The 18790-nt window shown below is 31.7% G+C and overlaps 1 protein-coding gene and 1 long non-coding RNA gene across 2 annotated transcripts; both read right to left on the minus strand.

Moving 5' to 3' along the window:
* Positions 1-11593: 11593 nt before the first annotated feature.
* LOC108452559 (heavy metal-associated isoprenylated plant protein 24-like) lies at positions 11594-12516 on the minus strand. Its single transcript, XM_017750356.2, has 2 exons — positions 12076-12516; positions 11594-11966 (listed from the first exon to the last, which is right to left on the minus strand). The coding sequence occupies exons 1-2, from the start codon at positions 12230-12232 to the stop codon at positions 11671-11673; spliced, it is 453 nt and encodes a 150-aa protein (XP_017605845.1). The 5' UTR covers positions 12233-12516; the 3' UTR covers positions 11594-11670.
* A 4468-nt stretch (positions 12517-16984) lies between these two features.
* LOC108452309 (uncharacterized) lies at positions 16985-18029 on the minus strand. The gene is made up of 2 exons (XR_001866371.2): positions 17648-18029; positions 16985-17442 (listed from the first exon to the last, which is right to left on the minus strand). It is a non-coding gene; the product is annotated as an uncharacterized LOC108452309 (long non-coding RNA).
* Between the last annotated feature and the right edge of the window lie 761 nt (positions 18030-18790).

Raw genomic sequence — 18790 nt, forward strand, 5'->3', positions numbered from 1 at the left:
CTAAATATATACATACTAGATACAAATACACATAGTGTAATTGAACATATACAATAATATTAGGAATACAATGGACAAGGAAAATACATTTATACTAATAATAGTAAAAGATATATATACACCAAATAATAATATAATAAGTAGCAACAGGAAAATAATAAATACAAAATCAATAATGCAACATACACAAATAATACAAATAAGAAAGGTATATACATACGGATTATAAAATAAATGTATTAAAATTAATAATAAATACAATATGGGTAAAAATAAATATATACATGATATATACATAATGTGGTACTAAGAAAATATATATATATAAATAATAGTATTAGAAATCATATAGTATAGAGATATATAACTGATAATATTAAAATATATACATAATATTATATATAAATTATTCATATAATATATATTAAAAAATTGACTATTAATACGTATTAAAAATATATACGGGGGTAAGCGGCATTCACTAATAAATATAATAATAATAACCATGTAATACAATACCAAAAGGTAAATATAATAAAATGATATTAAAATAAAGGTATTAAAAACAGTAATATATATATGTATACATCTAACAAGGATATATAATAATAATAATAATAATAATAATAATAATAATAATAATAATAATAATAATAATAATATTGAAACACAAAAGCCATTATAATAAAAATATTAAAATAAAGTAATAGAAACATTACTACATATATATATACATACATGAAGATATACACTAATGTACAATAATAACTATAATAATAATAATAATAATAATAATAATAATAATAATAATAATAATATGAAAATAACAAGGATATTTAAATAAAAAAACGAAAAAACAAAACGAAAACAAGACTAAAATTAAACTAAAAACAAAGTTGTGGGGCATATTTGAAAAGAAAATAAGGAGGAGAGGACCAGATTGCAATATGCACGCAACATGGGAGGACCGAAAATAGAAATATCCCCAATCATTAAGACGCAGTGCTTGGTACGGGGCTAAATTGAAAACCTTAGAGAATTAGGTGACCAAATTGCAAAATCATAGGAAAAAGGTAACTAAAGCACTAAATTGCAAAGCACTGGAGAGGTTGAGGGACCAGGGGGACAAATATCCCTAAAAGCAGAAACATACAAATCATAGTTAGTGGAGCGGTTTCCTTTTGACTTTTCAATTTTTTATTTTAAAACCATTTAACCTTTATATATATTTTTTCTGAAAAACTGCTCTCAAACCCCCCTTTTTATCTCTTCCTCCTTTCTTCAGTTAAGGTTTCAACACCCATCATCGCCGGCGGTTCACCGTGCCGAACGGAGAGGGGAGCGGCCACGGGTAGATCCGTAAGACTCTTTTCTTCCTTGATTCTTTTTCGTTTTAAAGTAAGTTAATGAAAAAAATAAAACAAAGCAAAGATAAATGTAAAAATTGAGATAATCGAGGAAAAAATTGAAGTTCACCTTCTAAGCTTTTCTTTTTCTTTTGTTTTTGATACAAACTTTTTGTACATCCTCCTCCTCTTTCGTTTGTTGTTTGGGTGGCTTTTATATGGCCTAATTTTTACATACTTTATTATTATTTTCTATTCTTGCTTCGCTTTTGCTTGTTTTCGTGGCATGGGCATGGACGGTGGGGTGTGTGATGGTGCTGGTGGCGAGCATAAAGATGGGAGAGTGGGAGTGATGCTGGTGGCAGACAGCATGGGAGAATGGGAAGAGGCAAGTGGGAGTTTAGGGTTTTGGGATTGAGCTTGGATATTGGGCTAGGTTAATTTTAGGTTTTGGGTTTGAGGATAGGTTAAATGGTTTAATGGGCCTGGGTATTTTGTAAACGGGCCAAAATTGGCCTACAACAAAAGTTAAAGAAAAATATGTATATGTGTATAAGGCAAATTTGAAAGGGTGAACACATAATATATATACTACATGAATTGTTAAACTAGGAACTTTTTACAGAGACAAAATAAAGGTATACGTATAACCATTAAAATATAATTCAATATTTAAATCGAATGATATACGAAGTGTTAAAGGATATCGGTTTAAATTTGACAACTTATATATAATAAGGGACAATAAAAATTATGTATAAAATATGCAAAGATAGTAAAATATATATAATGAAATATAATTTGAAGAACATATTAGATTTCCAAATCGTATATATATGTGTAAATAAATTTAGGATAAAATAAAAGGAAATGTATACAAGATTAAATTAGTTTTATCACAAATTATATAATAGATTTAGAAACATGTTTATATATATATACAAAGAAAACTACAGGTAAAACACATAACTATATAGATTCAATATATGTACCAAGGCTTTCATGTACGTATAATAATAATGTAAATAATGTATAAAACATGTGATTTCGTTTTAATCAACAAATATATATATATATATATATATATATATATATATTAATACATGTAAAAACAATTATATGTATGAAATAATATAGGGCTAATAATATATGTAGAATAAAGTTAATTTTATTTTTAAGTATATACATAGTAGTGCCTAAAATATATACATAAATACTATGCAAAATGTGAAATTACAAATACTCAAATTATAACGAATAAATAAACGAACGACACATATAAAAGTTTCAAGATTTGAAATGAATACTACGTAAGATAGTAAAATATATTTTTATTTTACATTGATAATGATTTGAAAAACACTATATGTACAAAAATGATTAAAATGATTAATAATGATAATGATAATGTAAATAAATAACCAAAAGAAAGAGCAAAATAACCACAAAACATGACATAATTAATATAAAATAAATTAGCTTAATAGTATGGTAATAACAATAATAACAATATAATAATAATGAAGTAGCATGATAACAACATATTGATAAGAATAATAATAGCACATTAGTAATGACAACAACGGAAATGATGATAAAACGATAATAATAAACTATGGGATAATAATATTAACAATGATATAAACAGCAATACAAATTCACAAGGGATATGGCAACGAAAATAATAAAAGAACAAATGTAATAATAATAATATAAAAATAAAATATAGTTATAGTAATGATAATATTAAATTAATTAATAAAATAATAAAAAGTGAAAGGGGATCAATTTGAACTCAAAATAGGAATTTGAGGCAAAATCAGAACTAAAAACAATAAAAGAGGACCTATTCGAACATGCAATCAACGGGGGAGGACAGGAAGGGTAATAAACCCGCTCCCTAAAAACGCACCGTTCGATCAGGGACCAAGATGAAACAAAAAAGAAATTCCTGGGGTGAAATTAAAAAAATAAAAAAGGAATGGGACCACATCGAAACCGGCCTCAAAAGCGGAGGGACTGAGGGCCCAAATAGACCCTCAGTCCAGAAACGCGCGGATCCTAGGCGGTTTTCGGGTCGGAATGCGGGTCAGGTGATTAAACGACGCCGTTTTGGGTATTAAATGCTTTCCCCAAAACGACGCCGTACCTTTTTTTGAAATCATCATTCTATCAATGCGGAGAAAAAAAGAAAAGGGGGGAGATGAGTGTCTCTGGTCTGGGCGATTTCTAGTCGCCGGACCAGTGCCCGCCCATTGCCGGCGTCCGCCGTGCACGGCGACCGGGGGTACAAAAAGACCCCGAATCAGTCCCTCTCGTTCCCCTCACTCCATATTCGAATTCTAAGCAAGCAAAAGGAGACCTAAGAGACCGGATCGAGCCACGAGAACCGTTCGGTTCTGACTTCTCCGATCTCTGAAAAGGTAATGGTACCCTTTCCTTTTTCTTTAAATATATGCGTATATATTGTGTGTGTAAGGGTTGAAGCAATTTGCAAAATAAAGAACAGGTCAATCGAAATGAAGAAACAAGCTTCTTTTTCCTTTAAAATCTTTCAATTCCTGCTTTTTATTTCTATAACACCCCAAACCTGGCCTGGATGTTATGACCGGATCTGATGCGCCACATTGGTGCGTTCAAAACACTTAGTTTGGAAAAGCTGAGTTGGTCTGTAAAGATACTTTTAAAAGAAGGTTAAAGTGAATGGAAGTCATGCACCGGTAGGAAACCAGGAAAAAGAGGAGGTGAGTCCGTCGGACTGCTTAAGTACCAAGCTCTCTTCGGATCCAATCCTAGACATGCACACCGCCATTGCCACACTCTAACATCTTGTATAATTTTGAGAAAACCGTTTGATTATGACCATCTTAAGAAAATGATTAAGGTTGCAAAACGTTTGCTTAAATTATTTATTTTTCTTGGGAAAACATTTACTTTGCGAAAACTTTGCGCGTCATCGTGATCTTTTTAAAAACAAGTAGATTTTATAAAACGAACCCTAGTGCTAGCCAGTTTAATAATCCCCAAAATAAAATTAATTAAAAATAGCGGCCTTATTACAACTTTAAGCATAATAAAATAAAATAATCTAAATTAAAGGCTAAACTTATTTAAAATCGTCAATCAATCTTCATGGCCACTCTGAATCCCTTGACTCCAAGTCCACCAATTCTAGGGCTCACCGCAAGGATGGAAGAGGAAGGGGTGAGTTTGGAAAACTCAGTATATCTGAAACCCATCCCAAGCCCAATTCAGCTCGAGCCCATTGGGCCTAAGCCCTATTCAGATAACAAGATACAGAGGGTCAAGCCCTTTTCGAATCACAAGAGCAAGGCCTTAGCCCTTTTAACATAACAATGTGGCCCATAGGCCCGGTTCAATAACATGAGTAACAACAGTAATAATGAATGCAAGCCCATCTGGGAGACTACTCAACCCACCAACCGCTACACCGCCTGCACCAACCCTACACACCATGTGGGAATATCTCAACCCACCCAAATTTACACACCACATTGTTGCAACAACGCTCTCAAATTCGATCGATTGAGGCAAAGCCTCCAAGACGTGGTTGAACCACTTTCAGACTTCCTCCATTAATACCCCAATCCCATGCAATGATATTAATAAATGCATATCATGCAAAATACGAGAGTAATCAATCATGCAGTTCACCAATTTAAACCCTAGGGGTATATTGGTAATTTTGTTATTTAGGGTAATTTGGTAATTTTGCTCTTTAGGGTAATTTCATAATTTTGCTCTTTAGGGGTAATTTCGTGATCTACGCTACTACACAAGCTAATTCAGTAATTTTTATCGCTTTTATGCAATTTGATTCTCCCATCTAACCGACAGTGCTACTTTGCCCACCTCTTGCCCATATTGGTAGTAAGCCCATTGGGCCCGCTTTTGGCCCATCGAGGCCCTTTTCCGAGTACGTTGATACGTCACACAAACTTACTTACCACTTTGCGGTGCTAGATCTAATAATTACTCTATGTCTTGAGAGCATTCGCATACTCACAAGCCTATGAAATGCCGAATTTGGCATTTAAACTTTTGAATTGAACTAAAGAAGGGTGTTCGGTACACACTGCTTTCATGACGATCGCTCTTGAGATCCCTTACGATGTCCTACAATTATTCATCACCATTTTAGCATACAAGTTATGCTTAACAAACTCAAAATCCACCTACCTTATTCTACCAAAGAACCCTTATTGACCATAAGTTGCTTACCTTCACGGGGTCCAATAATACGATTCAAGCTTATCCAAGTCGATACTCCAAGCCTCATTGCTCCTCCAAAGTTGTCTATATCACACAGTCCAAGTCACCACTTGCCCACAAGGGCAAAATAGTCATTTAACACCCTAGGGGCAAAATGGTAATTTTACCCTACAAGGGTATTTCAAGAGTTTTACCCTACTGGGGTATTTTAGTAATTTTCAAACCATGGGTATTTTGGTAATTTTATAAACAAAGGGTATTTTAGTAATTTTACAAACCGGGGTATTTTGGTGATTTTATAAACCAAGGGTATTTTGGTAATTCTGTAAATTGAGGGTAAAACGGTAATTCTGTAAATCGGGAGTACTTTGGTAATTTTACAAGTCGAGGGCATTTTAGTAATTGGTAAACTAAAGTATTCTAAACATGGATAACAATACGAATGGGCCTAAAGCCTATTCTCGGCCCAAATGGGCCCACACGCTCGTGTGGCCCTTTTAGCCCAAACCTAGCCACAGATATTCGATTCACCTAGCCTAGTCCAATATTTACTACACAATCAAACAACTTATCCAATTGGGCCGTAGGCCCATTGGGCCCATATGGCCCTTTTCTACCATCGCACTCAAGTAGCAATCCAACAACAAGAGTAGTGATAAATACACACGATAGGAGATGGAGTTAATCCGCTCCAAGCACTTCTAGCCGATGCCCAACCCAAACGAGCTCGCCATAACGCGAAAGGATCGACCAAGAAAGGTACATTTACTCTCTTCATGGTTCCTCTATTTAAAGCCGACTTCACAACCACTCTTATATTAGCTTCGATGTGGGATCCTCCAACATTAGAGTTTAAATTCAACACCAACTCTTGCACCCCTGTTAGCAAAATAAATGCTCTTTGCTTGCCATGGGATTCGAACCTATGCCTCCCTTAAATGCTCCACACGCTACTTGCCACTAAGCCACAAGGCTTTTTGTCATATTTTATCCCCAATTAATTATAAGGTCTAAAGGTCAAAGTCCGGTTCCTTTAAAAAAACAAAATAAATTGCAAGAGCCAAGGCTTGAACCCAAGCTCCCATACAACCTTAATGACGCCACAACCACTAGACTACATGCTTCCTTGTGTCATTTATTTACCACAATAATTTAAAAGGCCCTCATTCAAGCATCCAGGTTTTTTTTTCACTTAATACCAAAATTTTTGCTAAAGCCCAAGTTTAAACCCAAGATTTCTCCAACACTTCTCAAAGCCATTAACCACTAAAGCAAACATTTAATTGTGTTATTTCATTGCACAATTAAATACCTATATAAAACCTCTTTACGGACCCACACTCAAGGCCCAATACTTCTAGGCCCAAATTCGGGGTGTTACAATTTCTTTCTAATATCTGTGTCCGTGTGTCCAAAGTTACATTTTCTCTTTGGCTATATATAGCCGAATACATGATATTATCCCCTTTTGGTCTCTATTATCTGCCATTTGCATGTTATCGTTTCCATTCTCTCCCTTTTTCTTTGATCTATTTGCAGGCTAAGGGTTAACGGCGGTGACAGAGGGGTTGGTGGAGGCAGACAGTATGGGATGATGGGACAAGTGCGGCACTGAAGGGAAATAGCGGCTAGGTTTTTTTGTTTTCAGAAAATGTTGGGAATGGGCTAGGGTTTATTTTTTGGGCTTGTAAACGGGTGGTGGGCTTGTTTTAATTTAGTTTGGTTTTGGGTGTTGGGTTTAGGGGTTGTAAACGGGATTGGGTTTAGGGGTTGTAAACGGGCCGGGCAAATTGGGCTTGTAACAACTGCCCCTCTTTGTTCGTTGTCGTGTAATGAGAACAGAGCAAAGACTTTTAAGAAAGACCAATTTTGACCGGTCTCGCCAAGCCTCGACTTTTGATGCCTCCCATTTTTAGGTAGCCTCGTTCAACCCACTGCATCTTGTCGCTTTGCTCTGCTCCATCGGTTCGCCGCAACTTTAAGGAAATAGGGTTTGTTTTTATCTGCTCTACTGCAACTTTAGAGAGATGAGATCTGTGATTTATAGCTTCAATCTGTTCCACTGCAACTTTAGGGAAATAAGATTTGCTATCTTTAGTCTGCTCTACTGCAACTTTAAGGAGATAAGACTTGTGTTGATCTGCTCTACTGCAACTTCAGAGAGATGAGATATGTGGTTTATAGCTTCAATCTGTTCCACTACAACTTCAGGGAAATAAGATTTGCTATCTTTAGTCTGCTCCACTGCAACTTCAGGGAGATAAGACTTGTGTTGATTTGCTCTACTGCAACTTCAGGGAGATGAGATCTGTGGTTTATAACTTCAATCTGTTCCACTGCAACTTCAGGGAGATAAGATTTGTGTTGATCTACTCTACTACAACTTCAGAGAGATGAGATCTGTGGTTTAAAGCTTCAATCTGTTCCACTGTAACTTCAGGGAGATAAGATTTGCTATCTTTAGTCTGCTTCTAGTAACTTTAGGGAGATAAGACTTGTGTTGATCTGCTCTACTGCAACTTCAGAGAGATGAGATCTATGGTTTATAGCTTCAATCTGTTCCATTGCAACTTCAGGGAAATAAGATTTGCTATCTCTAGTCTGCTCCACTGCAACTTTAGAGAGATAAGACTTGTGACTTTAATCTACTTCGCTGAAACTTCAAGGAGATCTGCTGTGGCTTCTGGCCGCTCTAACGCCATTTCAAGGAGAAGTGATTGGCAATTCAGCCTGTTACCCTACTGCTTAGGGGGTTAAGGCTCACCATCTTCGATCTGCTTCCCTACTACTTAGGGGGTTAAGATCTGTAAATCTTCTTCCTGTTACCCTACTACTTAGGGGTTTAAGGCTTGTGAATTCACTGATTCTAGGGACAAGACCTGTAGAGTCAGTTCCATGTATTTATGCTTATGCCAAAGAATTGGGATGCTATGATCGAAATGAATCAAATGTTCATAACTAGCTACGCTGTGAATGATCTACAAATGCATGAGTGCAGCATGTTGTGAGCATGAATCCCCTTTTTAATGTTTAGGTTATCATTGCTCTTTGTTCATCAAGGTTCTTTCACTGAATCGGTATCCTGTCTTCTTGTTCATCTTAGATTTTGGGCGAAAAATCTGAAGTGGTAGTCTCAACTTAACTCTACTTTCTCAAATATTTCCGATCCTTAGGTTTGGTTAGTTCTAAACAACAGTGCTCATATTATAAACTTCTTTATTTTTGGTGCCCAAAATAAAAATTATAAAAGTTGAGTGACTAATTACAGAATTTATCCAAAATCAACACCTAACAATTTCTTTTAACTTATCAAATTATAATCCTTAAATTAAACCCTTTTGGTTTTTATATAATTTAGCCGAAGATGACATTTTAACTCAATCATACTTTTTTTTTTTTTATCAAAACTTCTATATGAAATAAAAGTAGTGAAAATCATCCTTAAAAAAGAAATACTAAAAATCATAACAGTCGTGAACCTACTCTATCCACATGTCGGTGAATTAACTACCACATCATATAGATATAACGTAAATTTATGTGGCAAAGAATAAAAGTAGTAAAATTAAAATATTATGGAGATGAGGAAATCCCAAATTTGTCAAACTGGTCGGTCCTCAATTTACTGTAACTTCTTCTTGGTCAATCCCAGTCTTCTAGGAGGCATTTGGGATAAGCTTAGGAATTAAGGATGGATATTTGACACATCAATAGTATTCATTTTTCACGTTTTAGTTTCGATTTTCTTTAGCATCAATCAAACCCTAAATTGTTATTTATTGAAAAATATCAAATCCATTTTCATGATTTTTTTATATTTAGTAATTTTAAAATTCAATCATTAATTTCATTAATATAATTGTTGTACGTGTTATGAATATAAATTTTGACTCTATCTAATATCTCTACTATATTGATCTAAAATATTATTTTTACTAATATATATTTAACGGATCAATATTTCTTAAATAAAATAAATAATCAGATATTTTTAATTCATTTAAAACTTTACATGCATGATCTATATATACAATAGATTTTAAAATATTAATTATAAAAAGTCCCCATGAATTTTGTTTAGAAAATCAAAATAAAACTATAAAAATTAGGAGAAGCAAAAAATTATGTTAAAAAAGAGCTTAAATTGATTGTTTTAATTTTCATCAGGGGTTTAAAAGAAAATTTTCTACTTAACCAAAGGGCACAAGGTTCATGTCCGCTACACTACTATAAGAAGTTACTGAAGAGTACACTAGTGTAAGGTAAAATTAAAAATAAAGTAATGGTATATATTTTCGTCAATTTTTGTAGGGATAAATATTTTATTTTAATATATTATATTTGTCAGAGTTTTGAATAAATTAAAATATTTAATTTATATAATATAAAAAATTTTAACTATTAAATAATTATAAAAATTCTTAATTAATATGATAAAAATATTAAAAAATTTAAAATTTTACATGCATTATAAGTACGATTATATTAATAAATTTAATAATTAAATTATTAAAATGGTAATGATAATATATAAAATTATTTTAATTTTAAACCTTGTTATAACGTGTCAAAATTTTAAGCAAAAAAGCAAAAGCAAACGGACGGAAGGGGGCAATAAGATTTGTATATCAATTTAAACTACTGATATGAGTTGAAAATGGGAATACCAACTACCCTACTTTTATTTTTTAATTTTTTCGAAACGTACCTACTTTATTAAAATTATTTCTTTCCTGCTTTTATCCTTTTCATAAATTTGACAAAATCTTACCTTTACTACAAATGTGGTATTTGTAAATCTTATAATTTGTATACATGCATTTTTTTATTTATTTTGATTGCGTGTTTAATTTAGCAATCATATAAATAAATTATTACTTTATTTTATGCCTCTTGAATATTATATGCAGAATTATCAAAGGTAATGTGTTCGCCCTAATAGAGTTATAGCAATTAAAATTCAATAAATCTGTATAATAAAAACAAAAACAAATTAATCAATATATCTTTTTTTAAATATTATCTATTTTTTATATAATATTTAGAATCATTCATAATTTCTCTTTAATCATTAAATAGGAAAGTAAAATATTTTAACGCAGATAAATTCACATCTTCTTACATTGATAGAATATCGATACTAATCAAATTAACACTCAAACGTATCATTTTAAAAGATATTTTTAAATCTTTGAAATAACATTTATAATATTTTTATGCGGAAATGGATTTTAAATAGAGACATGAAATCTATGTTTTTTTAAAGATTCTTGGACACTTTTAAACACGTAGTTGAACTAACAAAATTGATGTGAAATTTTGTTTTACTTTTTTTTTTTTTTTGGGTAAACTATACGTAATGGAAAGAATTTTATTTTCAATATAGAAAAATCAAAGAAAGGTCACCTATGTATACCATATTTATACAAACCCATAAAGTAAACCTCTTGTTTTGGAAAATTTAGTCTGCTTAGATTTATGATTTATCATTAAACCAACAACTTGACCTAATTTGGAGCTCTCACCAATCAAATTTAACCATTTATTTTCTCCATAACTCTTCCTCCTTATTGCTAAATGATTAGTGTTATGAAATGGAAAAAATCCCATTGCCATTGCCTGAGGGAGATATGTTATGGGCATCGAATATAATGTTGTCGCCTAACAACACTCATATTTCCCAGGCCATTTGCTCAGGTCTTTCCATAAAGTCTCCAAGAAAAAGGTAGTACACATTTTTTTTCATGTTTTAAGTTTTTATATTCTTCACTTATTTAGAATTTAATATTTTTATTTAGTGATATTTATTTTATTAAATTTATTGATATAATATTTTAAATAAAAAAATACTTATTTAATAACAATATAATTAAAAAGTATGTTATTATAAACTTGAATTTAACAAAAATATTAACAATTAAATTTAAATTTTAAAATCTAAAAATAAAGGACTAAATAAAATAAAAGAAAGAACTAAATTACAAATTTACTAAAATATATAAATTTATGACATATTATATTTTAACCCAGTAATATTATATTTCACATGGAAACTTTACATTAATTCTCTTAGTATTAATTTGATTCATATTTACATGATGGAGCAGGCATTAGGGTTTTCATCACTGAACATGTTGGAGTAGCGGTCGTCGACGGTGGTCTCAGTGATGTTGGCAGTGTCGGGAACCTTCCTGACATGATTGGGTGGTGCCTTCTTATCATAAGCTTGAGCCACGTAAGGATTCGCCACCAGCGTGTATGGCACATAAGGCCACAGCTCCACCTTCTTCTTGGTCGTCTGGGCTGCCGCCAGTACTTTTTTTGGCTCTACGTAACCCGTCACCGTCGCCTTTTGCTGCTTCAAGTCCACGTCCACAGACTTAGCCCCTACCAAAACCACAAACAACAGCATTAAACAACCTCAATAAAAAGAAAAATGTGAGGAGTAGTATTACTATATTGGAATAAAACTGTTTCAGTTTAATTGTAATAATACCCTTAACTCCGGAGAGAACTTTCTTGACCTTACGGGCACAACCTTCACAATCCATCCTGATTTTGAGAGCTACAGTTTGAGTTTGCTTCTTCTTCTTTTTCTTCTTCATGCTGCTAAGCAAATCGGAGATGTACTCCAAGGTGCCTTCCACCCCCATTTTGTGTTAACTTTTCACACGAATGAGTGTTTTCCTGCCTGTGTGTGTATTTATATAAAGCAACGGTTAGCTATGTAGGTTAAGAAGGAAGCAAATCTTGGAAGGGTTTGAATTGGATTTGGGTCTAAACAAGTTAAGACATAGATTTATTGTAGGATATTTAGGTTGAAGAAAACGACTAATGCAAGTGCACACTATCTTTTTTGGTCACAAAAATGAATATATAGAATAAGAGAGGAACGTAAAGAGTAGAGAAAAAGGAAGAAGGTAGGGTTAGTGGTTATGGGCATGGGCATGGCTAAGCTTGTATGGATTTTATAGCGACTAAAGTAAACGCGTCCTTTAAAAAGAATAGTAATTAAATTTAAAACAAAATCACTGCTAAGATATTAGAAAAATGAGTTCGCCCAGAAACTTCTTTAACTCTTGTTTTTTTTTTTTTTTTCCTAAGGAAGGAAACAGATTCAAAAGTGAAATGCTTTCAAAGTTTTTCCATTTAACCTTAATCTTTTACTTTATTTATAATGTAAGGATAAAACCTCTCCTTCATTTAATTTCTCAAAATATTTATCAGAATAAGTTCAGTAATTAATATTTTATATTTTATAAGTAGACCATAATCGAAATAGATATTTACTATATATTTTAAAATTATTTTATACTTAAAATAAGAATCAAATTTTTACTATTGATTAAAGTAAAAAATTTAAAATGATTTGATTATTTATTTTAATATTCAAATTTTATTCTCTAATAATTTCAAATAATAAAAATGGATATATTTTCCAAATTATGCCGATTTCTTGAAGAAAATCAAGAAGATAATCTCTAATGGTCTCCATATGTTTTGATGCAACATAAATGTTTTTAAAATTAAATACAAATCATTTCAATTTCAAAAAAACAATATAATTATAATTTACTATGCAACTTTTTAGCTCATCTAAATCCATGCATTAAATATAGAAAAACTTGGTTTTCATTTCATTTTCTGTGTGATCAATAATGGAGAAACGTTGCGCGATGACATCAGAAGTTGCCACGTAGGAGATGGAGGAGAGCAACACGTGGACATAGAAGATTCAAAGTGGGGTTAGCAGTAGAAACGTGTTGGTCATCCCACTCAAGAAATTGTTTTGATTGATTGGATTTTGGGGGTTTGTTTGATTTGGCGGTGGCATTATAGAGAAATTAAAATAAAAATTAATTGATTATAATAATGAAAGACTTGACGAAAATAGTGAGAAAGCACTGACAGATGGCAGCAAAACTTTAAAGACTGTGTATTTTTAAATTACTAGGCTTTTATGAATCCCAAATCAAAATACTAAAGTAGGCCACTTCCACCATCTCCTCAAATATTCAAGGTTTAGATTAAAACACTTAAAAGTTGTCAATTAAATTATAAATTTATTTAAATAAAATTTTATATACAAAATTATAACTGTTTTTTTATATTTTATAAATTAATAAAAGAAATTAAAATAATGGCATTTTGAAGCATATGTTAAATTTTTAATTTCACCATTACACTATTATTTGATTTTATATAAATTTTTAATAAGTGTATTTATTACATAAATTTTTATCAGTGTAATATAAATCTAGTATATTTCTATATACAACGTAAGTTATATTGAAATGATTTTTTTTGTCTTTTATATTTTATTTATTTTTCATTTAAACTTTTAATAAATTATTTATTAATGAGATTACTATTTGGTATATTAGTAGTGTAATTTTTAACTCTACTTTTTAACTTCATAAGCAAAGTTTATAAATTATCATGTATCTTATTTTTTTTATATATTTACTTTTTGACATTTTAATATAGAATAATATTTGGTACACAAGTAGTTGATAAGTGTATTATAGGATATAATAAAATATTAAAAAAGAGTAGAAATTATAATTTTTTTAAACTGTTTGTGGAATAAAAAATATATTACAATATACCAAATACTAACTTTTTACTAGACCTTATAGGACACTTGTTATCAACTACACCTTGCCCACCAGCAGTGTCCAAATTATTTTCCTTATCAATTATCTGGGCAAATTTTAAATTCCATAATTAAATTAAAATTGTGATAAATATCAGATTTATTGATTATTTAATTTTACTATATCTTGTAAAATATTAAATTTAAACCCACTTACAAAATATATAAAAGAAAAACTCTACCAGTAGTTAATGGGGTAATTTTTCATATTTACTACATAACTCCTTTTCATCATTTGTAAGGGCTTTGTAAGAATTCGGCGTCAGGGTTTTATGGAAAACAAAAGTTAATATAAGCGTGGACGATCAGTTCCACTAATGAAGCCTAAACGATTATTCTTTTGTCTTTTCACTTTTCCCCCCAATAATTTGATGAATGATTGCAAGTAGAAGGAAGAGGGTGTAATGGAGCCAAAAGTTTGATTTGAAATTTAATGTACTTATCAAATTCATATTTTATTTGAAATAAAAATTGAATTATTCAATCTCGTTTAATTAAATTTTGATTAGGTTTATTTGTATAAAAAAAATTCAAAGTGGATTCATATGAGATCAAATTTCTTCTCGGGATGTTATTGACGAAAATAGTCCAAATTCTATATGTTGTTCCTTAACTCAAACTCAACTTTCTCTTTTCCAATAGCTCACACAATTTATACCTCGTATGGCTTGCACTCTTCATATTCTACGAATAAGGTAATTGTTTGCACGAGGATTGATAGAATGCACCACGATGAGGTATTGTTCACTTTGAAAGTGAAGATTGTCTTCATGGTTTTGTTCTTTCAAAAAGGTATTTTTCGGGAGGATGCATGGTACCCTCATTATATGTAGCCACGAACTAAACATTGGCTAGTCGATGAGGAATTGTTTCCCGCCCTTTTCACTTATCAATGTAGGATCATCCCCCGCAATCAACACTTCCCCCTAAATAAGGGTGTGAACTATGTTTTTCTAGGGCTAAATAGATCTAAGACATATTCCCATAAAACAATGCTAATGTTTGTCCTTTTGAAGCTAGATATGAGATGGATGTGAACTGACTGGGCTTGGGAGCTAAGCCTGGACCTTTTAATGGTTCTATAAGAGGAAAATGAGCGATGGAGACGTCGAAACTGGTGTTTTGGGCTGCTCTTTAATGCTTATGCCAATGAGAGGCTAAAGAAAAAATGGAGGAGAATGGAGAGAGTTGAATAGAGTAACAACTAAAGTAGAGAAGATGATGAGAATAGAGGAATATTACCTAGTTTTTTATACCTAACTTGGAGGTTGGTGCGGAGATACCTTTTAGCTCATGGGTGCATGGGGATTGGCTAATTCTTGTTATCTTGGACCAACAAGCTTGGAAGAGAACTATGTGAGGTTTGACAGGGTGTATGTGCATCATTCCTAGCTTGCCACAAATGTTGAGGGTTGAAAGTTATGTGTCCGTAGACGGCAAGCTGCTTGTTGTCCCTTGCCGATGCTTTTGGGCTTTATGAGCTATATAATTCTTAAATTTAGCTTGTTTATTATGGATATTGTTTATGCATTTTTAGAGATCAATATTCTTCAAAGAAAATAAAATGAAATCTGTTATTTTTGAGTTCTTGCAAGATAAACATAAATTTGAGGACATTGAAATTTATGTTTTGAGATGTTTTGTGATGCTTAAGTTGATATAAGCATTTTTTAATGAGGAAAGCAAAAAAACTAAAGTAAGTAGAAAAGATGAGATGAAAGAGAGAAAGCGCCCTTTGAGAGGCGAATACCTCATTCTTGGTTTTGCTCAACCAAACTCAAAGTGGGTTCATTTTAATGATGGTAGGATTTTGCTACTGATGAGAAAAATTTTGCTAATGAGAAAAAGAGTGTGCTATTGTGGAATAGGAGTTTGCTATTGAGGAGCTTCTTCGTAAAACCAAAGCCACAAAAATTACAATTTCATTTCTATAGAAATTTTTCATAAATGCTGTCCACTCCCATTAATGCCGTTGGATAACATCCAAAAAAAAAAAAAACTCTTCAACACCAGGTTTTTCACCATGCCACCTTATAACATGTGATTATTATACCAACATATAATGATAAAGAGTATATGCTCTAAGGTAGAGTGAATAATTTAACAAATATAAAATGCTAAAGCAATTACATAAAATTACATATGATGTTTATTTCTTTTCTTCTTCTTTTTGTTATTTGTATTAATAAACGTATTATCAATTACTTTCTCAAACTAACATAATACATATGATAATTTAATTTTAAATTTTTACTTGCTTAAAATTTTTTTCTTTAAGTATTATGGATACTTTTTTATAATAATTAATATTTATTAAAATTTTAAAGTATATTACAATTTGTAGAACCAAACATAACATAAACAATTACGATACGATTTCACTTTATGAGTGAAATAAATTAAAAAATTACAATTTTTTCATTTAAATAGTACATCTCTCTAAACACACCATAAATGTACATCCTTTTGATAATGACCTCTTTGCATTTTAAATTCATTAAATGCTCTTTTTATTTATTTTTTTGTTCATTATTTTCAACAAAAAGTGAATGCACTTTGGATTACATATCCAAAATAATCAGGTTTTGAGGGTAAGTTTTACATTAACATCAAACGAGCCCACAGGCCACATCTACTTTTGACAAAAAACAGATTCGACATATCCCCAACTTTTTAAAAGTTAAAATTTCCTACCATTTTTAAAAGTTCTTCCCATATGAATAACATATCACATTTACAGACAACCATGTTCCTGTCGTAATCTTGATTCAGTATTTTACAAGATATTCAAAAGAACTCTCCAGTCACGGATTTGGTGTTCCTAAGTTGATTAATTAATACAAACTTATACATATATATCGCCTACTTTTTTCAATTATCATACTCAGAATAGGCCGAACATAGATTTACAGAAAACAAAGCTCTTACGACACATTCAGATCCTTATAACTAAAAAAAGTAAAAGAAAATTGCAGGATATTTCTGATTCAAGAAAACTAACAAAGAATTGGTAGGATTTACAATAGAAATGATCATGATTAAAGTAAAAACCTTAGTAGTTGCAGTAGGGATGAACTAAAGAGGCAGAGCAGGGTGGGAATTTGCAGTGGTGAAGGTGAAGAAGGCATTGGGAAACCCTTCCGGCCGGAGATCCACAGCTTGGAGGTTGCGTGAGATGTGCGCTTAATTTTTCACTCACGTCGTGACCTACCAATGCAATTTCGAATTCACTTCAGTGCACATAGAAAATTTGGTTATTTAAAGCTTTTAAGAGGCAAAACTAAAACATGGAGACAGTGATTATCAATACCAGAAAATAAGATCAATACAGGATTTTGAGGAAACAAAAGTAAAATAAGAAAGCAAGCTATAATTATTACACATAACTACTCCTTAAAAGTATAGGACTCACAAAAGATTGCTTTGCAATGCTCCCGTATAGTTAGGGTTCCACTGCTACCTTAAAATGTATTGTGATAGATACTTAATGTACATGTATCATCAATTCAAGCCCCTTAGCACCATCAATCTTGTTACTATATACAGTCATGACGTCTGCTGTAAGTCCTTTGCCAACTTAATCTTCTAGACTTGTAGTAAGACAAGTTTTTCTCTGGTAAAATCTAAGAAATTTCTAGGAAAATTCCCTCATACTTACGGTTTGTTTTGCTGCCTCTAAAGAAGGCCAATTGGCTTTGCTTTTTCCATCATAAGAAAGGAACACAAGTCGAGAAAGGGGACACAGCCATCATACAAAGGAATCGTAACAAGATTTGGCACATGCACACACAAATCTATGCAACTATCTTGTACTCTTCACCCAATTTTATATTGATTTCTTATTTAAGTTAAAGGGGTTTAAATGGGCGGTAGAGTATGGTGCAGTGTGTTTAATTTAATTTATTTTTTGTCTTATATTATAATATTATTATAGTATATAATCTTATCGTCACCGCTATTTTTACATTAATCATAAATAAACACACCGCTCATCCAAACCCAACCTTATTCAGCAAATATATATTTCACTCACATTTATTTACAACAATATTCTTGACCTTTCACCACCAATCCCATAATAGCCAAGCAGGCTTTTTTTAATAAAACAATCTTAAAATTAATTAATTAATAAAATGATCCGTTTTAAATAAAATAACTTGGTGTCGCCAATTGGTCAGTTGGCATCACCCACTTTTTCGACACCATCATCAATCAATAATCACATTTTTTAATAAAAAATAAAAAATTCTAGTGCTGCCATTTTGTCAAGCAGCACCCATATGTTTTTTTCGAAATACCGGTGAAAAATATGAGTATTCACGGTGAAGAAAAATATATTTTTTAATGGTTGCTGCCAGTGTATCAAGCGGCACTATCCAAAAAAAATTTTAATTCATGTCAGAAATTTTTTTTTGGTGCCGTCATCATGCCAGGCGATACCGATGGCTGTAAAGGGGTGTCATTGGTCTATCAGGCAGTATCAGTAAAATAATCATTTTTTTTAAATAATATCAATGAAAAAAGAAATTTTCTTTGCGCCGCCATTGTGCCAGGT

This window comes from Gossypium arboreum, chromosome 5, assembly GCF_025698485.1.
Source record: "Gossypium arboreum isolate Shixiya-1 chromosome 5, ASM2569848v2, whole genome shotgun sequence".
In the NCBI taxonomy this organism is placed as follows: Eukaryota; Viridiplantae; Streptophyta; class Magnoliopsida; order Malvales; family Malvaceae; genus Gossypium; species Gossypium arboreum.

Coding starts and splice junctions, on each gene's coding strand:
- LOC108452559 (XM_017750356.2), bottom strand. CDS start 12,232: ATGGGGGTGGAAGGCACCTTGGAGTACATCTCCGATTTGCTTAGCAGC. Junction 11,967..12,075: donor AGTTCTCTCCGGAGTTAAGG/GTATTATTACAA, acceptor TGGTTTTGGTAG/GGGCTAAGTCTGTGGACGTG.